This window comes from Trachinotus anak, unplaced genomic scaffold (genome assembly GCF_046630095.1).
Source record: "Trachinotus anak isolate AG129_WGS33_773 ecotype Australia unplaced genomic scaffold, CSIRO_AGI_Tana_v1 ptg000001l, whole genome shotgun sequence".
Taxonomy (NCBI): Eukaryota; Metazoa; Chordata; class Actinopteri; order Carangiformes; family Carangidae; genus Trachinotus; species Trachinotus anak.
This window is the reverse complement of record NW_027273852.1, coordinates 16,676,903-16,700,034: the sequence shown is the minus strand read 5'-3', so window position 1 is coordinate 16,700,034 and position 23,132 is coordinate 16,676,903. Positions and strand designations below refer to the sequence as shown.

General features: G+C 40.7%; 1 protein-coding gene across 4 annotated transcripts in view; it reads left to right on the top strand.

The window, feature by feature from the left end:
• Positions 1 to 23,132, top strand: part of sema5ba (sema domain, seven thrombospondin repeats (type 1 and type 1-like), transmembrane domain (TM) and short cytoplasmic domain, (semaphorin) 5Ba) — a 172,020-nt gene that overhangs the window by 74,398 nt on the left and 74,490 nt on the right. For all 4 annotated transcript variants that reach the window (XM_071480859.1, XM_071480839.1, XM_071480850.1 and 1 more), the window contains exons 4-5: positions 13,088 to 13,187; positions 13,744 to 13,789. In XM_071480859.1, the coding sequence (XP_071336960.1) occupies positions 13,088 to 13,187; positions 13,744 to 13,789 (146 nt within the window). The remainder of the gene's footprint in view (positions 1 to 13,087; positions 13,188 to 13,743; positions 13,790 to 23,132) is intronic.

Genomic DNA, 23,132 nt, shown 5'->3' with positions numbered 1-23,132 from the left:
AATTACCATTAGACCACAAGTCACACTAAATTTTCAGCTTTCATTCATACAAACGTCTTAGAGTGTGAATATTTCACCAACACTTAACATACAGAGTGTAAGCAAACAGAGGTTAAATCCAGTCCATACCATGAGTATTTGGACAATTATATATCTTTGTTCTTCAGGCTCTGAGCTTCAGCACATTCAGTTTGAAATAAAATAATGGATACTACATTAAATTGCCAGCTTTAATTTGAGTAGGTTTACATCAATATAGATAGAACTATGTCAGAGACATGGACTTTTTAACACCTAGTGATCGAAGTTTAGAGGTTCAAAAGTAATTGTCCTGTGTTAAATCTTTGTTTGGCAGCTGTGAGATGTTTCATGCACTTATGGCTCAGAGTTGATTGAGAGTTGAGAGTTACCATTTAGAGTGAGGTGGAGTTGTCTGTCAATATGAGGAGTAAAGAGTTGAACACGCAAGTCAAGAACATGATAAAGAGGGTCAAAAAAAGCTAAACTCTCTCAGAGACATATCAAAGGTTGTTTGATGGTTTGATAAAATCAACTGCTGAGTAACTTCTAAAAAAAGAAAACTAGAAAACGGTAAACGAGCTGGTCAATCGAGCAGCAGAAGTCTTGTGGATGAGCAGCACAGTGACAAAATAAAACCCTTTATGACTGCACAGCAAGTCAAGAATGATCTCCAGGATGTAGGCGGACATGTTTCCTTCTGAAGTCTAAGAGAAGACCTCACAACCATAACCTCAGAGGATGCACCACAAGATGTGAACGCCTGGTAAACCTCAGAAACAGAAAGGTCAAGTAGCAGTTCACATATAAAAAACATACAAAAAGAAACAAGTAACAACCTCTGCAACAAAGAGGTGCTGGAAAGAGGAAAGTGTGGAGAAATAAAGGAACAGCTCATGACTCAAAGCCACCACCTCATCTGTCAAACATGGTGATGGGCCTTTCACAGCTCGGGCAAGTATGTCAGCTGTCAGTGGAACTGGCACACTGGCAATTATTAATGATGATGATTGAAGCAACAGGATGAAGGCAGATGGATATGGGAGAATTATGTGAGCTCACATTCAGCTGAATGCTTAAAAACTCATTGGATTACATTTCACCATTCAGCAAGATGACAATCCTAAACATACCGCCAAAGCAACCAAAGAGCTTTTCAGGGTGAAGAAGAACATATCCTCAGTTTTAATCCAACTGACCAACATCCCACCTGCTCAAGACCAGACTAAAGGCTGAGAGAGCCGACAACAAGGTGGCTGCAGTGCAGCATCAGGAAGGATTCAAAGTGTCTGGTACTGGCTTTGGGTCTTCAGGCCGTCATTAACTGCAAAGGATTTTCCAAAAAATATTAAATATGATGATTTTGTTTGACTTCATGCGTACCTCTCCAACTCATTTGAACTCAGGCTATAAAAAAAATAAACGGGCTATATCTCCCAGACAGCTCTTTATATGTTAATCTAAGTCAAATTAAAGCTGTGACTTGGCATTTAAATGTAGTATTTGCATGGGTGAAAACAATTCAACTCAAAAAGAAAGCAGGAGCACATTAGGATGATGTATATATGCAGACATTAATTAATGTCATTAATTAAGTCAAAGATGTAAAGTCACCTGCAAAATAAGTTTCAAAAATTCATCACTGATGCAGCTTGTTAGGGAACTGAGACCACTCCTCATCACTGATATCATTATTTTCCAACTCATTTCTGCTCTCTGGTGGTGCCACTGCTCCCTCTCTATCCCTAACACCTCTGCCATGTTTGAATAAAGCCACTGCTGATCATTAACGTAACAGATACTTATGTTTAAATACCAATAAACCAGATGAAGCACATTAACACGACATGTCTAAACTGCTCTGCTGCTATTACCCTTACTTTTGACAATACCGCCCACATTTCTGTCTCTTCTATAAGGGGACTTTGACAAATTGTCGGTAGTTTTGGATTTTGCTTCACCATTGGTTTTGTGAGGGATAGACAGACATCTTTACCGGTTGCTGACTGAGAGGCTATTAGCCTCCTGGCCCCAACGCCATTCCTCCTGTGGTTGCTCAGTCCCCAGTCTCCCCAGGCTCTTTCTCAACAATGCCCGTAACCTGCGGACCCCTCTATCTGAATTCAGTCAAGTGGGAGGCTGGGGAGGGGAGGACGAAGTGGTGGAGGAATGAAAGGACAGAGGGATAGAGGGAAAGTTGTGCTCCACTGAGGCACGGCAGCCTCTCTAAAACTATCACCCTCAGCAAGTCACCCACAGTGAAAATCGAAAGTTAGAAGCGGAGAGATACTGAAGAACGGGACAGGCAAGACGGGGTGGAGACTGGGGTGCAAGGAAGGGCGAAGAGCGATATGAAGAAGACCAAACAAAACATATTTCAGGGGATTTTGGCAAGATAACCCTGAGGTGTTAAAGTTTTTCTCCTTCAATGAAGCAGTAGAAAATGTGGGGAAATGTCACATTTGTGGTGCTACCTCAGCTTTGTTTGCACCAAAAAATGTGCTTATTGTATATTGTATGTAAAATTTCATTCCTATGCTAGTATTTGGCCACAGTTGTTATTTTCACATTTCTTTCTGTTGATGTAGCTACATTTATTCAGAATGCAATTTTATATGTGCTAATTGACACCGGGGGTGATCCTTCATTCACAGAATCATTTGCCAGATGGCAGATAGCAACGAATCTTCATGTGACCTGTTTTGTTAACAATATTGGATCGACTACCTTGCCCCGAAGATAACCATTTTTTATATTGCCTCTTTCAGTGTCTTCCTATTAGCAAGGCATTGTGTTCATGTGTACACCCCTGAAGGAAGATGATGATAGACAGCTACCTCTAGTACAATATGTGTCATTCATAGCTCATTAAACAGTGCAGCGCTTGAGGGGAGAAATCAACTAGACGCCTTATTATAATGCTAATGATAAAAAAATATGATACAGTGCAGGATGTCATTAGGCGAACATTTGCTATAAGAATGAAAAAGCCAAAATGAAGAAAAGCAAGTTTTTCTGAAATAGACAGTTTGGTTTTAAAGGTCATCTGTGATTCATCCACAGCCAGTGGTTTGTTGGTCATTTATTTCACTTTGTCTAGCCAACGGTCACATTGTTCCACCAGGACTTCAAATGGATCACTCTGTCTAACTCATTTTACACTCGCCCAGTCAGTGCCTTTAATGGCACCAGTTCTCTCATTTTGCATAACTACATCTCCCTTGTTCTCCGTATTTCTGTCCCTGTTTGACTTTGGTGTTCTGAAAGCTTTCTTGCATCATGTTTACATGAATATCCATGTTGGTGGACTGAAACAGTGGGAGTTCAGGCCTTGCCTGGCTCCTTTAATTATCATTTAAACATGAAGTCAAAAGTGTGGTTGAAAAAAAAAAAGAATATGGGCCCAAACACACAAAAACACAGACACTTGAGCAGGCTTTTTTTGACATAGGTGTCCAGTACAGTGTAGACAGACCACAAGCACCTAATCCATCACCACCTTCCATCCAAATTCAGCCAGTGTGGCCAAGCCAGAGACACCACCACCAGAGACTGAACCTGGCCTTCTGCTTGGAAACAGACTTTAGACTTTACAGCCTTGGTAGTGTCTCTGTTAGTCAGTTCTTTGGGCAATATGCTGACATGCTGGTTCTAAACATGTATAATGTTTACCATGTTTACCATCTCTCTAATATTTGCTTATTAGCATTAGACACAAAGACCAGCTAAACCTGTTGTGAATAACCACAAACGTGAACCTCATGACAGCAGAAGAGAAAGTCAGGAGCTCTACAAAGTCATTAGGATTCCTTCCTCAGGGATTAGGAATGTTTATTCAAAATCTCATGGAAATAGATCCAAAATTTATTTTGGTGTTTACTGACAGACTGACTGGCACTGCCATCCCAGGATCCAGGCCCCTAGCAGTTCTCTGCTCTGCCACCTGGATGGCTTGCTCTGGGTGGTACACTACAAACCTCAACTGTCTGATTACACTTTGAACCTTTTAGGTAAGAGTGAATCTTTGTCACATAGCCTTTTCTCTGGGCTCCAACTTGAGGGGATCTCACGTTCCATCTGATTTTAAGTGAGAAATGGATAATCTGTGCTTGAGCTGTGTGGTTTTGTGGTTTTCTGTGCATGTGTCTGTTTCTGTGCAGACACAGTGTTTTTGGAACTTAAATCTGTTGTGCTTTCATTCCCTCAGCTCCATAATATACTGGCATTTTCCAGCTTTGGCTGCTCTTTGTCCAGGCTTGGTCTAATAGAGATTCAGATCAGTTTGGGTACCATTTAACTCTGTCCACATGCTGGTTGTGTGGGAAAAAGCAGAATGCTTAAAACTGTTAGATGGAAGGAGATAGAAAGGTTGTGATTTATATCTGAGATGAATGTCTCAGCCACCGTCCTCATCCTTCTCCTCACCCCTCTGGCAGCCACGGGCTAATGCATTAATCCGTCAGCCCGCCGATTGCAAAAGAAAAAAAAATAAAATGCAATAATCGTTCATCAAGTCCAGCTTGGGGCCCACAAGCCAACCGTGAGGGAGGGGGCTTTCATTTTCATCCTGGCTTTATTGTTACAGTTATACAAGGAAGAAATGAGCAGTGCATATAAAACCACTTGTAGACAGAGGGATAAATGTCAGTCAGTGAAAGAGCCCTCACTGTCAGAGAGGCCTTTCTAGGAGAGTAAACAAGCTGAGCTCTCCTGTTTGCTGCTGAATCAAATCCAGCCATGTGTCACAGTTGCTGGTAGCGACACAGGCACAGCAGGGGTGCCTTAACATTACTGTAGGTACCAGAGCTATGGATGTTTTGGAGCCCCCCCTGGGCACAAATAATCAGGTTGTGATGGGACTTAGAATAATTCACCAAATTGCTCCATGGAACAGCTAATTAATATTATTCCACATAATACAGAGAGGGGCTTTATCCATTTATCCTCACTGCATTCTGACAGCAATACTACTGCCACGGCTGTGCGCTGCGGTGATGCGCATGTTGCCGGCTAACACCTTAGCTGCTCCCAGCAGCAGGATCAGCACGTTGGAGAGTGCTGCGGTGTAGATTGCCTGGCACCAGCATGGATGTGCCATAGCCTCAGAAAAGCTAGATAACGATGACATAAGAGGACTCACAGAAATCATGTGCTCATGGACATAGTTAAATTGCATTTTGATCTCCTCAGGAAAAAAAAAAAAAAAGTAATTTAAAATAAATGTCCTGCATTTTTATACCACTTAATCTTGGTAAGGTTGAACAACAGTTTAATTGTTCTGATCATGTCAAGAAATAATAATTAGAAGAATGACTATTTCATATTTGAAATTATATAGAAAAACATTTTGTAGTCTAAGATGGTAGTAGGTGCTACTAGGCCATCTTCAAGGTCAAACAAGAACAAACAACCTCACAACACATCACCATATAATTGGATAAGGAAATCTGGTTAAACAATATTAAATCTGAGGTTTGCTATTTTCAGTACTCACAAGGTTATCTTCAAAGTCTAACAAACAAAGTACATACAGTATGGATGAATGAAATGTCCTCACAACAACTATCCAATTCCAATGTCACCTGTTTAATTTATACTCAAGTTGTGGTAGCTGTTCTTATAGCACCTCTAGCTGGTGTAGTTGTAATGGTATACAGGAAGGAGTAAGTATCACTTCAAAACCAGATCATTTTAACCTACATTATCTCAAATCAAGGACTATTTAATGTAACAAAACTGAATGCTTTGGACTCAGACTTTGTCTTGTGTGCACAGCAAGCCCATTTAACTTATTTTATTTAGTCATGAACGAGTGGCTCTGAGGCTTCCTCTTATTTGTCGTGAGATTTGAGAGAAAGCAGAGTGTTAGCAGGCATGTATAATGTTAAATTAAGTTAGGTTATAATACTAGATTTCATTACTGAGGTACAATTACATTCAGGATTTTACAAAACCATACTAATCAAATATGCTGTTATTGGGAATCATCAGACAATTTCAGAGTGACAGTGACAAAGAGCATCCCTGTAACCATAGTAACTCAGTCACAAACCTGCCTTAGATGAGAAGGACAGACGCTGCTGTCAGAAGAGATGCTGACTCCTCAGCAGCATGGGAATAAATCACAATATAACAGACTTGTGGATATTACTGACACCCCCCCCCCATCCCCCGTCCCCTGTTGCTGTTGTCTCGTCTGTCAGTATGCTGTCAACGTCCTCTTCTTACACAGTGGCATTATCAGTTTTATGAATTTGTTTTTCATACTCCACCTCTGGAGACCAGTTTAGGTGTGGTGGGATATTTTGTGTGATGATGACCAGCCTGTCATGGTCAGGCCTCCAACCAACGAACCAGGGCAAAAAATATGGAAAAAAAACATTTCAGCTCACGTCTCATGAGTCTTCTGGTTGGTCGGAGTCCTGGAGGTCAAGCCTTGGTAAGCCTGTGCATTAATGTGCCGCTGGGCACAGGCAAGGTGGACCCAGACACACAGAGGCAGGCAGATGCACTGAAGTTAACTGACTTACGGGCCGACAGGTGGAAGAAGTAGTTCAGGCAGACAGGCAACTCATAAAATCCAAACTCAGGTAACAAAAACACATGGAGAAAACTCAGGACGTGAACAGGAATATAAACAAGATACTTCACACAAGGAACACAGGGGAAACACAACTGGGAACAAAAACAGACGAATTGACAAGCAGCGAGGGGAACACAGAGACTAAATACCTGAGTGAAGGGAGCACAATGAGACACAGGTGAAACTAATGAGGGCGAGGCAGACAAGCACAAAGAGGGGCAAACACATACAGGGAGGAAGCAAAACAACCACAAACACAACATGGAAGAGGCTTCAAAGTAAAACAGGAAGCAGAACAAGACCATAAGAAGACTCTCAAAAAGGGGCAGATCGTGACACTGTGCTTTTTTTTTTTTTTTTTGAAGAGATATTCATGATGTGGGGAAATGTTTATATGAGCATAATACTTCTCAGTTCAAATTTCAAGTGATTTATGCTCCATAATAAACTGAACGCTAACAGCTCTTGTTTTTACTGTTAGGTGCATAATTCTTCTGTGGGAATAATTCTCTTGTTATCCATTTCTCCACTGCACATTCTTATTTTATGGTTCATGTCATATGCTCTGTTTTAATGGTCTTATTTTATGGGGAGAATAAGTCACCTTTTAACAGTTTGCCATTTGTCTAAGTGACATTATTTTCTATTTCTGGATGTTTTCCAGAATATATTTAGCATGTAATGTAAGGGGTGGGTCATGAGTTTGATTTAATTTGTGCAGTATTTTACCCCTGCAGTCTGCACTGAGATCAGCCTCAGTTTTCTTCTATTTCTTGTGAGCAAGAGTCCTATCTCTGTTTTTGTCACAACAATTCTTCTGTTGTATAATCTCCCCACCCCTCTCTGATCACCTCTTGCTATGTCTTCGTCTGCCTGCCAAGTGCAAAGGAAAAAAAAGAAAACAATAATTGTTCAAGTCCAGCATGGGGCCTGCAAGTCAACCGTGAGGGAGGGGGCCTTCATATTCATCCTGGCTTTATTTTTACAATTACATGGGGAAGAAGTGAGCAGTGCATATAAAACCACTTGTAGACAGAGGGATAAATGTCAGTCAGTGAAAGAGCCCTCACTGTCAGAGAGGCCTTTCTAGGAGAGTAAACAAGCTGAGCTCTCCTGTTTGCTGCTGAATCAAATTCAGCCATGTGTCACAGTTGCTGGTAGTGACACAGGCACAGCAGGGTGGACCCAAAAGCAGACACATATAGTCAGGCAGATGTAGTGAAATACTATAATCAAAGAACAAAATTGGCTTATAGCTGGTCAGTTCAGGTAGGCAAACTAGAAACAAAACTCAGGAAATTAGATCAAAACCTAGGAAATGGCTGGACATTCTGCATAGTGTCAGCCGGTCTCTGTTGCTTCTCTCCCACTCTCTGTGCTCAGATATACAGTATTTTGATACAGTCAAATACCCAGTAAAGCTGTTCTCATTTACATGTTTTTCTGTTTCTGTCGTCAGACAACAGAACAAGTTTGGAACAGTGAGCAAAACGCAGCCCATTAATACAACATGTTAACCAGCAGTCACCATTTCCAAGCTGCTGCTCGCCACTGCTAAAATCCTGATTTTATAACCGTGACAACGTCTCACAAAATCACCAAACACATGCATTAAAGGTAACAGCTGTACTGTGATTTTGGCTATATTTACTTTAAAATGATAACTCAAAGAGAGAGTTAGAAACTCAGTCACATCAGCTGGCGTGCAGGCAGCACAAAGGGGTGTATCTGCCGGGGCAAAACCTGGCCTCGTTGTCATGGTGCAATACTGGCGACTCTCCTCTACAAAAAGTAGCTAAGACTAACGACCAATGGGGAAACTCCAGCACTTGGCCGGCCAACCAGTGGTGTAACCTTATCACTCAGTCAAGCAGCATTCAGCTGGCCAATGGTATAACTTGATCAGTCAGTCAGCCAACAACATTCACGTCTATAGAACCGGCCCCAGTTTTGCAGTCCAGCCAAAAAACTCAGGAATGTGAAGAGGATACTTCACTCAGGTGAAACACAACCAGCAACAAAAAGAGATGAACTGATGGGGAGTGAGGGGAACACAGAGACTATCACGGTGTCTCAAATTGTGTTATTCCATATTTAAACTTGCTGTTTTGAGAGCATAAATGCATTCACATTGACAAGTATGCAACATGCAGTGCACCATTTGTACCTAGACGGTGCACTCAAAACAGTCAAAAATTGAGTGTGGAATAATCTTCTCACCTTTAATGGTCGCCATCTTGGCGTAGTAACGGAACGGGAGGGGCCATCAGTGTATTTCCAAACTTCATTTTCAAGTCAAGTGAGCTAAACAGCCAGTTTCTGGTTGTCATTCCCAGTTAGTGCGAAACAGCAGTGTGTCTGTGGAAATTCACGCATTACTCCAGTGTGTACAAAGTGTACTACATTTGAGACAAGGAATATATACTCTATTGAGGGAAAGACAATGAGACAAAGGTGAAAATAATCACGACTGTAAGCAAACCAACTATAAACACTAAAGATTTCAAAATAAAACAGGAAACACAACAAAAAGTCAAAGAGGGGCAGATCGTGACATGGAAATGTTTATATGAAGGTAATGCTTCTCAGTGCAAATTTCAAGTGATTTATCCCCCACATTAAACTCTCTTTGTTTTTACTGTTAGGTGCAAAATGCTTAATTAATGCTTAATAATTCTCTAGTTATTCATTTCTCCACTGCACATTCTTATTTTATGGTTCATGTCATTTTATGGGGAGAATAAGTCACAGTTTGCCATTTGTCTGAGTGACATCATTTTCTCTGTCTGGATGTTTTCCAGAATATATTTAGCATGTAATGTAAGGGGTGGGTTGGATTTGACGGGTGTTGTATTTTACCCCTGCAAAGATAGGACACTTTTTTATGAGCAATAGTCCTATCTTTGCTTTTGCCGCAACAATTTTTCTGTTGTGTAATCATTCCACTTCTCTATGATTTCAGAGGGAAGGCAGTAACATGATCTGACTTTGGAAGAGAGGCAGAAAAGCACAGAATAGGCCTTCAGGCTTCCTGTGTGCCTTACAATTAGTCCACTGTTATTGTTTTTTCAGTTTTCACACAGTATTGTTGACATTCACAAATAACAATGATTCTGTTTAAGATGCATTGTTTAGTTAGATTCAAGATTCAAGAACTTTATTGTCATTGTGCTAGCACAACAAAATTGCAAGAGGTGTCATCCTCAAATCATATTGTGCCTGTTATTAAAATTTACGAAAAAAACTGAATATACACACTTCATCATAATCCTACCAGGTGTTGCATATCAATTTACCATTTACCAGTTTATCACATCAGTCACAAGTATACCTGCACAACGTGTAGTATGTAGTTTTAAAATATTGGCTAATATTTGCACAGTGGTGTCAGACTTTTGGAGTCCAAGATAATCTTTTCAACATTAATCATGTTGCTGTGCAAGTTAATATAGTCAGTGTTTAAAGAACTGATTGAGATCGTTTTAATGATCTCATTTGTATGTCAGAATTATGTTCTTTATTCACATTTACAGGGACACTGCACACACAGACATGCTCTGTTCACACGTGCGGCTGCTTTGTGCAAACCTGTGAGTGTGTTGGATTCTTTAAGTCAACCTCAGGTCTGTTTATATAAGATTGTGAGGCTAAACATGGCTTACGCTGCGCTCCCCCCTGCTCCTCCAGCTTTGGCCTCTGCAGCTATTAATCACAGGTGATGTACAGATGATCCTGTTCATGTCTCTGCACCAGCTTTGTATGGTTTCTAAACTCACACTTCATGTCAGAGACCGTCAACTCATGGATGCATGCTCAAATTGAGAAATGGAGACAATCTCTGTCATATAAATATTTATAGAGAGAGTAAAAGATGGCCTCTTGCAGAAGTTGTGTAGTATTAGAATTACACTGGGGTGCCCAGTGATTTATTATGTGTGCTGAGGTTATCAGTGATTTAATCCTGTGAGTGTAAAAGTGTTTTACAGTCTATTATTAATTTTTAAAGGTTACATTACTTTTCTGCACTGGCTGGTTGATTAAAAATCATTGTAGAGCCCTGTACCAAGTTTCTCTTATTATGTTCTGAATGAGACCAGAGCTGTTGTTGATATAATTAACCATGTATCATTTTGTTGCTTCAGGCGATGTGTATGTGCTGCTCTGGCACTACATACACAACGCATGAACACATGTTACACTTCCATTCAGGTCTGAACAGTTTGTTGCAAATATGTAGTTTTGATAGTATAAACACAAAAAATGTATATTACTTTCTGCAAATTAAAACCCATGCCTCTATTTGAGGTTTACACTGTATCCAACTACACTCTCATTATATAAGCTGACCCAGGGTCGTCCAGTCACTTAGGGAAAAGCCAGTGTCTGAGCAATCTAATCATGACATTCAAATGTGTTGTCATATTTATAGCTGCATAGTTATCTGCTTATTCTGCTGTAATGCAAATGTCTGCAAGAAGGTTCTGGGTTCAAACCCCAGGTAAGCGAGGGCCTTTCTATGTGGAGTCTGCATGTTCTCCATGTGTCTGCGTGGGTTTGCTCTGGGTACTCCGGCTGCCTCCCACAGTCTACATGCAGGTTAGGTTATTTGTTAGGTTATTAGTGACCGGTCCAGGGTGCATCTCCCCCAGTGTCATCTGGGATTGGCTCCATGTTTGTTAATCTGTATCTTAAAAAAGGAGTATTTGCAGTATTGACTCCTGTTCAACTACAAAACTACAGTGACCAGTTGCTTTAATTAATTTTTTAGACACACACACACACACACACACACACACACACACACACACACACACACACACACACATATATATAGATATATATGTTGGCGTTATTAGAGTAATTAGTTAGTTAGAAGAACATGAAATCAATGTGACAGCAGTGTTATCCTTTAAATTATAATTACAGTTGTATTGCAATTTGATACATGAACTCATTATATATTAATTTTATTATAAAAATGAGCCCTTCAGTCCTGATTGCATCTCATAACTATAAACCTGGAGTAAATTTCAGTCTGACAGCAGCTCAGTGAAATCTACCCCTTGCTGAGCTACATCTGGAAAAAGCAGATTGTGGCAGACAATTCTCTTTTCAGTGATGTCCCCCATCAGTACTGACACCGCTACTTACAGTATGTGTGAGTTTCTGTGTGTTTTTTTGTGTGTGTGTGTATTGTATCCGTATCTTAAATGAAAAGCACCATACTGTAGTGTAGCTACAGCCTTCTGTCTTTATCACTCATATCTCTAGTTATGTTTCCAGTTGACTGAGCCATATGGGCCACGTCAATCCTAAAATCCATCACTACACATGATGGGGAGAGTTTCACTGCTCGCTCGGACTCTTTGCAGCACTTTCATGTAGTCTTGCACTCGTAGCCTTGAGCTTATAGCACTATTTTACTGTTTAAAAACTGAAGGTTTAAAGTTTTAAATGTTTGATGACTAGTTCCCTAATGAATAGAGGTATGAGAGGCAGTGTGGCCAAATGTTTCCCCTGTGGTCACGGCTTTGCTTTTTTTTCTTTTTTTACTTGTTCATGTTTTGATAACCTGGTTTTAGGATGTTATGGCCTCATAAATGGCTTTTCAAATTAGTTAAGGGCACATGAATTCCCAGTAACTGCTGTGATTCAGTGTACAACACGGGGAATATGGTAAATCCTTTTATGCTGCATAAACCTCCCGTGTTGTGGAATCTGTTTAAATGTCTGCACTTTGGACACACAAAGATTAAAGAGAAAATGCTCTTTTCCTGCAGTTCTCAGTGTGACATTTAAAGCCCTGTCAGGTGGCCCCTCTGCTCTACCGCTTTGAAATTTTGATTTGTGGAAGCCAACTTCAAACAGCGCAGAGGTTTCAGCCCCATACGCCACACAGAGTTGTGTTTGTCCGAATGTCAGGTTGTATCAGGATTGTTGTGTCTGATGTGGCCTGGACAGTTTTATTCCTCTCTGCAGGAGACGCCATCCCAGAGAAGGAAGCTTTCCCTCCACTGTTCACTGCAGCTTTCACCACTTCACTGCAGCTAATCATTTTCCTCATCATCAATATGTATATCAGTGTTATCATTTTTTTGAATATTGATTATTTAGTCAAGAAAATGTCAGAAAATAGTAAAAAAAAAAAATCTGATATATCAAGTCCCCACAGTGCATTTTCTTGTTTTGTCTGAGTCCTAAACCCAAAGTGTTTTGTATTTTTGACTGATTTTCGTAATTGTTGATTAATTTTAGGATTATTTGATACGTGTGGCAACAACCGTTTATTAAATACCCAATGAACATGGCTTTTGTGTGTGTTAGTGAGCTACGCTGTGTTTATGAGTATTGTCTCTAAATGTCACTGCTTTTGAACTATGAGCCAGTTTAGCTTTTGCTAACTTCTTTCTTTCTTTCTTTCTTTCTTTCTTTCTTTCTTTCTTTCTTTCTTTCTTTCTTTCTTTCTTTCTTTCTTTCTTTCTTTAGCACTCCGTCCATGGATGTCGACTTTCTCCCACCCTGGCGTGAGAGACTACTCCCAACTCACCCTTGACCTGACCAGGAATGAGCTTATTGTGGGTGCCAGGTAAGAAACTGTAAATCCACTCAGCTTTTCACCCCACAGAGCACATTACTGAGAATGTGATACCCTCTCTGACTCACTCATGCACTGTGGTTTTCGGATAATGATGCTTCTTAAGTGCTCTGCTGAGACCTCATTGGTCCAATTCAAGCTTTGGATTTGGCAGAAGGGATGGATTTGGAAGAAATACGTCATGCTGCAATAGCGCGCGTGTGTGTGTGTGTGTGTGTGTGTGTGTGTGTGTGTGTGTGTTCTCATGAGATGACATTAGTTCAACTTTCACCGGGTTCGACCCTCTTAAGAACAAATACGACTAATAGTTGATGTCCATGTGAAACCCGCCCCACTCGGCCTGAAATGAAACTAAAAACAGTGACTTGAGGCTGATGTACAGTCACAGTGTGGCCTTTAATCAGCTTTGCTTTAAGTTGACAGCAGCTGAAATGCCCTGTCTCTTCTCTGATAGTTCATTTGCATTATTAAACACATTTTCCTGGATAAAGGTCAGTCAGATTATACGCACACTCACATATCTTCCTCTGCTCTCTCCTCAATCCAGAAACTACCTGTTCAGGCTGGACCTCAGTAACATGTCGTTGATACAGGTAGGCACCCTGATGCATTTATTTCTCTCTTTTCTCTCGGTTTTCTGTGGCTTTAAATTTTTTGAGAATGTATCACTTCCCCTGAAACTAGGGTTTAATAACAGATTATTGATGTTATTGTTTCACTAATTGGTTATAATATGATTATAGTCCTTTAAATAAAGAAGTAGAAATGAAGACAATACAGTAGCTTTTCTTGAAAATATAAACGGTTTGATGTTCTGTTATTTGGGACTAGTCTCACTGTGTCCGTGGGGATCTGTTGGAGTTATATTCGTGTTTCTCCAGTGCTGATGTGTGGCGATCACTGCCTGCAGTGGCATCAAAGGAGAATCTATCACATGCAGCCACTTTGGCAGAGATTTAATCCAGTTGTTTGTGTGCCTGGAGACATGGGAAGCAAGTGTGAGGACGTGTTGTTCAAACTTCATGTCTGTTTTCCGCACTTGATGCTTCACCTGTTGAGGACTCCTATGTTCTGTGATTTCAGAGGGTGGAGGCATGTATCAGTCCACTTGTTGTTTTATCTTTTATTATCAGATATTAAACACTGCTTTATTTACATTAAATCTACCTAACTTCTGTTTTTAAGGCAGTTGCTTTTGTAGCATGAAATGTAACAGAAGAATCATCTGCAGGGTGAAAGTCGATCCCATTTCATTACTATAATTAAGGCTTCTTAATTGCCCCCCCCCCTCCCCCCGCCACAGTAAGCAGTATGTAAAATGAATTAATGAAAAACACAATTTAGCATTTCAGCTGCAACAGCTACTGCAACACTGATGTGATTGGGAAGGCCGCTTCTTTATAATACTACATATACTATAATAATATAAGTGTCTTCATGTGTATGCATTTGTGTTTAAATAGGCTGGACAGGCTTAGGACAGGAGTTCAGGGTTTGGCCAGGATCTAAATGTGTTCAGGAGGGCCATAAAAGATTGATTAGTGACAGCTTGTGTGAGTGTGTGTGTGTGTGTCTGTCTCTTCATCTGGTATAGAAAAGAGCCACAGGTTGCATTCTTTCATTACTAGTGTGGTGGGCATAAACATCATATGATTAGATGCTTTGGGAGCTGATTAGCACAGAAATCTAATAGAATGAGTTACAAGAGCCTCAACCAGAGGCCTCCAAAGACAGTTGGATACCACTGCTTTGAAGAACTTTTAAACCAAACTTGTTCTCTGACACTACAAAGACTGATTTTTGTAACTGAGGCTAACTTTGGGAGCAACAAAACAGCAAGTGAGCAGGCCTTTCCTCTCTTGACTTTTGCTTTCATCAAATTTTCAGACTTCAGGGCTAAAGGCTATAAAGGCATCGTCACAGCTGTGGTATCAGTTGGAACCCGCCTCACTCTCGTGTCCTGTCTAGATCAAATATTTTATTATAGTTTGTAAGACATGCAATAAATTCAGTTTAGATTTTAATTATATGTCCTGTGGTGTGCATGTTACAAATAATAACTTATAAATACTCATAAAATACTTATAAAATATAACTGTCTTTCTAAGGGAGTGATTCCTGTAGAGGATGATTCTGCTCTAAAGATATATTTTTTGTTTTGATCGATGTCCATTTGTTCTACAATGCTCATTGACTTGAGGTTGCACAGTATTTCTTTGGGGAAAATGGCATCTCACATTAGAAGAGTCGTGCATGCTGTATGCTGTGTATCAGACTGATAGAAGTGTTAACTTCAATGACAAACGAAAACAATTACTTGAAATGAAAAGTCCAACATTTTCCTGGTTAGGAGAAATGTATATGGCAGTTGCATCAGTTGAAAATAGACATTTTTGTGGCCCTTGTCAGCTGAATTTCTGAACATGTTTGCAGCAAATCCTTCCTGCTGTGATGCTTGACATGTGATTAGGACATCACATGTCAGTAAAACATGGATGCAGTAATGTGACATCACTTTGATTTTCTGTCAGTGCAGTTGAAGTCTCTGTCAGTGATGCTTTATGTCTGGTGAGGCAGAGTTATTCTTCTGTTTATTGCAAACTGCTGATAACTAGAAGTAAAACACATTCCCAGCTATGGCCAAACCACTGCTGTGTTATAAAAGTTAATGATAGTGATATTTATTTACACGACAGTTTGAATCACTTCAGGAGTGTGTATGCTGTGGTAGGAATCAACATACAGTTTCTGGGAAGGTGGTCTCGGACATTCAGACCCCACTGTAAATATTTTTTACTTTCCTCCACATTACAGAGGATATAATTAAATTGTAGGTGTGCATACATACATATATACACATGCACCCCTGTGTGTCTTTTGCCTGTGGGTGTAATATGTGTGTTTTATCTGAGCCCTGTGGTATGTGGAGCACTGTGCGGTAAAGTAGCTTTGGTATAGCCGGGAGTGTTAGCTGTAGGGCACAGGGTTGCCTTACGGTTGCATCAGGCATCACAAATGACAAACCCCCAACTCTCTATGGGACCGTGTAATCTAAACCGGTATATCACTGTCACTGAATAAAGAAAAGCCGTTATTATACAACCCTGAGTACAGTGCACTTTCCATCCTTCAACTGACTGCAGGATATCTTCTTTTGAGTCAAAGTTTCCCACTGCCACAAGGCAAAGTTAATTACATGTTCTGATTCTGTCATCGTTAATGTCACTTATTTAACTCTCTGAGAGCATGATAACACACTATATGCATGTATTCAATAAGAAAGCAATGATTCATCTTTGATCATGGAGAAAATCCACTGTTGCTGTTGGAGTTTAAAGAACCATAGTAGTGGGTTTACATATTTTAGCCCATTAACTACTAATGTTGTGTACTTTTGTGATTGTGTATTTTTTTTCAAAGCATACCCCATGTTATGAGATTGATTTTTCCACCTTCCATGCAAAAACTGGTTTCAGAAGATGCCAGTGAAGTATGAAAATCATCAGGATAGGAAACTTGATGTCACTGTGAACATTTAGTGAGCTTTACTTTTTTGTTTCTAAAAACTTTTGAAAACTTTCTTGGTGCTGCATTAAAGGAAGCGCCGACATTTGAGATTTGTGAATTGGCTGGAGAAAAGAGGCCAGCAGCGTTGTTGGATAGAAAAACCACACCAACAAAGAATTTTCTGTTTTTTTTCCTCATCTTTATCTGTATGATCACGTCACAAAAACATTATATTATAACAAGAAAATTTAAAAAATGAATAAATGGTCTGAAAGGTAGAGAGGTGGGAAATCAGTTTTTAAGAACATTTGTCAGACAAATAAAGTATCTGTGATTTGTAGTTAATAGGTGAAAGCATTTTAAAGTACTATCCTTCAAACATTCACCGACTCTACATTTTCAGCTTTGTTAAATGGGAAAAAATACAATTACTTGCTCTGCTCTGATTCCACCATCATCATTAGCCTTTTGTTGACAGGCTTGTGTAACCATTTTTCCAATTTCCTGAATCTTTATAGAGCAACTTAATTCTGCAGCATCACTTACATTATAATTTCAAGGACAACAGCCTGCAATATTTTACACAGCATTTCCACACAGGATTAAAGCACATCACCAAACTCCACTTTGTCTGACAAAGTCCCCTTTCACAGCAGCCACGACTGAATGGCATGATGTGTACAGCTGCCACCCGTGTGTCACTGCCGATATCAATGCGCCCTTTGTCTGCATGTCCTAGTTGTCTAGTTTTGGAGGAGAGAAGTTGACTTATGAGGGTTTTCATTTGTTTTCACCCTGGTTGTGTTGTTCTCTGCAGCTCCATGAAGCTGCTCTCGCTGCCCTGAAAAAGGCACCTGCTGTCTTAACATCCTCATGACACATAGGAAGCATACATACATGCATATCCAGCGAGTGTACACACAAGTACCCACAAACATGCACTCAAACATGTGCGCCTCTCTCTCCCTCACACACACACGCCTACACACATCCTCAGCTTACACCGAGCTATAGGGATAAATGAGGTAGATCCTTCTTCAATCTGGGCAATGCGGAGGTGTCATCCGTGATGCCAAGGCTGAAATCAATGAAAACATTACACAAACTGCCCAATGAAGCAGAGAGGAGGGTCTGTACCCCCATGCTCATTTGCCAGTAAACGAAAGCTGTCCAAAGAGACGGGGGAGGGCGGCATCTTAAAATACTCCCTTTCTTTTGTTGTATAACCGAATGGAAAACAAACCCAAATCTCCCACTTGCCAGTCCGAGCCTCTGCTGCAACATCAAAGGCTCAGCTCCCGAAGGCATTTAGTTTAGATTCCTCAACCAGTGATATGTTGCTTAAATACCAAAACCACCTGTCAGAGACGAAGGCTGTTTTCACACAGGATTTGTTTGTTTGAGTCTAAACTTGAGTTCAGTTCCTTGCTCTCACTCATATCCATCAGTTTTCCTCATCAAAATGTAGCTCTTTATAAACGTCGCCAGGAAATGATGTCAGCACCACAATGTATGGACAACTAAGTAAAAATTTAGAGGTTAAGCACACAGAAGATACACATTTACTGACCATGTAATTTGTTTTTTTTTTTTGTTTTTTTTTTTTTAAGTTGTAGATTCACATGTTTTAGTTCTTCAAATATAAAAGGACACTTGGCAAAACATGATAATAAGTGGACAGCACAGTTCTTTATGATTGTACTTGTCCTTGGTTCAGCCTTGGATTCTTTGTATACAGTGCATCCGGAAAGTATTCACAGCACTTCACTTTTTCCACCTTTTATTATGTTACAGCCTTATTCCAAAATGGATTAAATTCTACAATACCCCATAATAACAAAGTGAAAAAAAAAAAAAAAAAATCACATGTACATAAGTATTCACAGCCTTTGCTCAATACTTTGTTGAAGCACCTTTGGCAGCAATTACAGCCTCAAGTCTTTTTTAGTATGATGCTACAAGCTTGGAAGTTTCTCGCATTCTTCTCTGCAGAACCTCTCAACCTCCATCAGGTTGGATGGGGAGCATGGGTGCACAGCCATTTTCAGATCTCTCCAGAGATGCTCAATTGGGTTCAAGTCTGGGCTCTGGCTGGGCCACTCAAGGACATTCACAGAGTTGTCCCGAAGCCACTCCTTTGTTATCTTGGCTGTGTGCTTAGGGTTGTTGTCCTGTTGGAAGATGAACCTTTGCCCCAGTCCGAGGTCCAGAGCGCTCTGGAGCAGGTTATCATCAAGGATGTTTCTGTACATTGCTGCATTCATCTTTCCCTCGACCCTGACTAGTCTTCCAGTTCCTGCTGCCGAAAAACACCCCCACAGCATGATGCTGCCACTGCCATGCTTCACTGTAGGGATGGTACTGGCCAGGTGATGAGCGGTGCCTGGTTTCCTCCAGACATGACGCTTGGCATTCAGGCCAAAGAGTTCAATCTTTGTTTCATCAGACCAGAGAATTTTGTTTCTCATGGTCTGAGAGTCCTTCAAGTGCCTTTTGACAAACTCCAGGCAGGCTGTCATGTGCCTTTTACTGAGGAGTGTCCTCCATCTGGCCACTCTACCATACAGGCCTGATTGGTGGAGTGCTGCAGAAACGGTTGTCCTTCTGGAAGGTTCTCCCTGACTAAGGCCCTTCTGCCCTGATTGCTGAGATTGGCCAGGCGGCCAGCTCTAGGAAGAGTCCTGGTGGTTCCAAACTTCTTCCATTTATGGATGATGGAGGCCACTGTGCTCATTGGGACTTTCAATGCTGCAGGTGCTCTGACATGCACTGTCAACTATGGGACCTTATATAGACAGGTGTGTGCCTTTCCAAATCATGACCAATCAACTGAATTTACCACAGGTGGACTCGTAGACTTGTAGAAACATCTGAAGGATGATCAGTGGAAACAGGATGCACCTGAACCCAATTTTGAGTGTCATGGCAAAGGTTGTGAATACTTATGTATATGTGGTGTTTTTTGTTTTTTATTTTTAATATATTTGCAAAAATTTCAAACAAACTTTTTTCATTATGGGGTATTGTGAGTCGAATTTTGAGATAAAAAATGAATTTAATCCATTTTGGAATAAGGCTGTAACATAACAAAATGTAGAAAAAGTGAAGCGCTGTGAATACTTTCTGGATGCACTGTAGTCGGTCTGTATTGATTTGTTTAGTTCGGTTCAGGTACATGACCTACACTAGCACAATATATGAGCTTGTTTTGTGGATTGTGTACTGTGCATTTGGTGGTCCCTCAGAAAGTGTTCAACCAGGGCACATACTCTAGATCACAACGGAGCTGACGGATGAAAATTGGAGATTTTACTTACCTCTGAGGGGAGCTTTAATTTTAAAAAGCTGCTGATTCGGTCACTTATGATTCAGTTCACTCAGTTCAGCTTGAGAATTTGGTGATAACCAAAGGTTTGATCATGTACTGAATACCTAAACCCAGATGAAAAATGTATGGCAACACATGACAGTACATCAGTGAGGTATTTTATCTGTCTTTTCTCAAGAAAGCAGTAAGAGTAGTCAGCTAGAGTTGCACCGCTACATTCAAATGTGACATGCCGCTATTCAACACCTTCATCCAAAGCACCTTTACAACTTAGCGGTCTATTTGAACTGTCAGAGTAACAGAGTTCTCCCTCTGCTCTGCAAGTGGTACAGCTCCGTCATTGCTCTGCAAGTTTCTCCAAAACCATCAGTGCTTCTGCAGAGCTTTAATCAACCCAATCACCACCCCAGCATCCACCTGCTATCATCAGTCCCCAATCTCTCTGTGCAGACTCTGCAGGGATTGTATGCTGCAGGGAGTGATGCATTCAGAGCCAAAGTGGTAAACATTAACTGTACTGCTACGGTGTGTAAATTAATTTTCTTATGGAAGCACTGATTGACTTCTGAAACACTACAGCACTTTGGCTGGAACCATCATAGACCACTTCACTCAGAAAAGACATTTATACAACCAGATGTGCAGCTGAATCACTCATGTATTCAATGCATGCATGTTTCCTATGTTTATGAGTGCATTTGAAACAACCCACTGATATCTGGTGTTTAGGACTTTTGCATGTGGAAATATTCTGAAAGCTCTGAGTTCACAAATTGTGATGCATTGTGTTGCTCTTCAGAATAACTGAAGGTACTTTTAAGGGTTTTTATCTCTTGGTTTCTACAACCCTTGTTGTACCCATTATGTCATTGAAATGCAGATGACAAAATCATTAACCTCTTTTGAAAAGTGAACAAGGTGAAGTTCATTTTTATTGTCAGTCACCGTACGACAGTGCACTCATGACTTAAACTACTTAAACGCTTAGTTCACTTTGTACTTGACTTCTAAAGTGAAAGATATGACCTTATTTGACAGCAGCATCAACTGAAAGTTAACTTCAGCAGCTACACTCAGGAATCAAGTTGAACCGGTAGAAATGGAGACAGCCCTGTGGGACGCAAAGCTTTACCTTAAAATAAAGGTCGTCCCTTGAGAGCAAGTGAAAGTCATACTGATGCCATTTAGAAATGACTGGCTGATTGATTGAAAAGCAAACCAAAGAGGGTGGCCTACTCACAGTCGTATCACAATGCTGAATGAATTCTGCATGCTGTAGCATTCATCTGTTGGGACTGGTTGACCTGCACTTTCCCAGTAGGTCATTATCAGGACCGGTAACCACACACTGCTGTCACCTTCACCTTCCCTCCACCCTTTTAGTGCCCACGTTTCTCTCCTGTGTGAAGCTATTAGAGATTGTGCATGTTAGTGTGTGTGGATTGTTTGTGTATCATCCTTTGGGCTATCCATGACAGCACCAAATGAGCCGGCACAGACCAATCAGTCATACACCTGAAGCCAAAACAACCGCAGAAGACAGAAGGACTGGGTGTATTTTGCTTGCTTTATATATATTTATGTGTGTTTGTGTGTGTGTGTGTCTATATATTTGTGGAAGCAGACAAGTGTGTACATGCCGGCTTTGTAGTTTTTTGGCAGCAGAGGGTTTAGAAGTAAGACCATGCCAGGGGAGGGGCCAAGGTGCTGATGCCAGGTCTTTTAAAGGCTCGGCTGTTGTGTTCAGGCACCTGGGAGAACACCTGCCGCAGCCATTAGTGAGCAGGCAAGTATAGAGGAATAAATGCGTAGGCAATCAGTGGAGAAAGAGAGCAAGAGGGGGGGAGAAGAGACAGACGAGGAGAGCTGGGGATGTAGAGGTAGGCAGGCGCTGAGGAATGAAAGACAGGAAAGATAACAGAGAGAAAAGGAAGGAGAAACACAAGCAGAGAGAAGAACACTGAAAATCACACAAACAGGACTGAAGTGAAGACAAATGAGAAAGAGAAGAGGAGAGGATATAAGAGAGAGTGCGAGGGAGGTGACAAGCCTTCAGTCTGCTCCAGCTCAGCCTCTCCTCTCTGGGCATTTCCTCTACCAAGCTACTGTGTCTCTGTGGAGTCAAACGAGAGCATTCAAAGCCTTCAGAGACACCTACAAACACCACCTCCCTATTGTTGTGGTCTTGTAGAGGAAAGAAGATTTGGAAAGTGCCTGAAGGTTTTCAGTGTCCAAATAAGTAATTAGATTCTTTCTCTACAGCCTGATAAAAAAGATCATTTGAGATTTTCATTGAGCAAAGTCTCGTCTCGCAGGGCACCAGCAGGTTCTGGTGAAGCACATGAGATTCATGTAAAATTTCAGGATAACTCAATGGTCCCAGCTCTTTCTCTACACAAACAAGTGTTATCTGTCTTACATACTTACCCTAAACTATGAAAACACGACAATGTTAGTGACAAAAACTGTATTGTGTGCACAGAATATTGTTTGGACAGGCTTTTGCTGTATAGGATAATTCTGGTTTGTTCCAACTTGGACGATTTATAGAGCATCGCATACAGTCATTCAGAGCAGGTGACTGGCATCGGCTGTTTCATTCATGCATCACCATTCATCAGCTTCTTGCTGACTTTAACATCCAGTCATATTTATTTGGGTGTAGGGGGTGGTCTCTGTAATCTACTACTCTGATAACCAATAAATGATCTCTTCTTTAATTCAAGTGTCTCTGATAGAGATGTTCTAACACCCTTTTCTCTCAACAGGTACTGGTTCTGATACCTGAACTTGTGTTTCAGCTGATACTAATGCGTTAAAAAATGTAATAGCTGTATCAGCTGTATACAACCAACCCTGTATGGATGTGATATGATTGCTGTCATTGTTGTATGCCATGGCTCATTGTAAAACATGGACAAATGTATTGATCTCTTTTTTACAGTAGAAACTGCTGATAGTGATCATGTTTACAGCAATCTACCACTTACATAGATCAAAATCATCGCTCAAATGCCGTTTAAATAATTTGCTTATAGTGACAAAATCTAGAAAAAGAAGTCAAAACTGTTCTAGTCTACCACTGCAAGCTGTCACTGTAG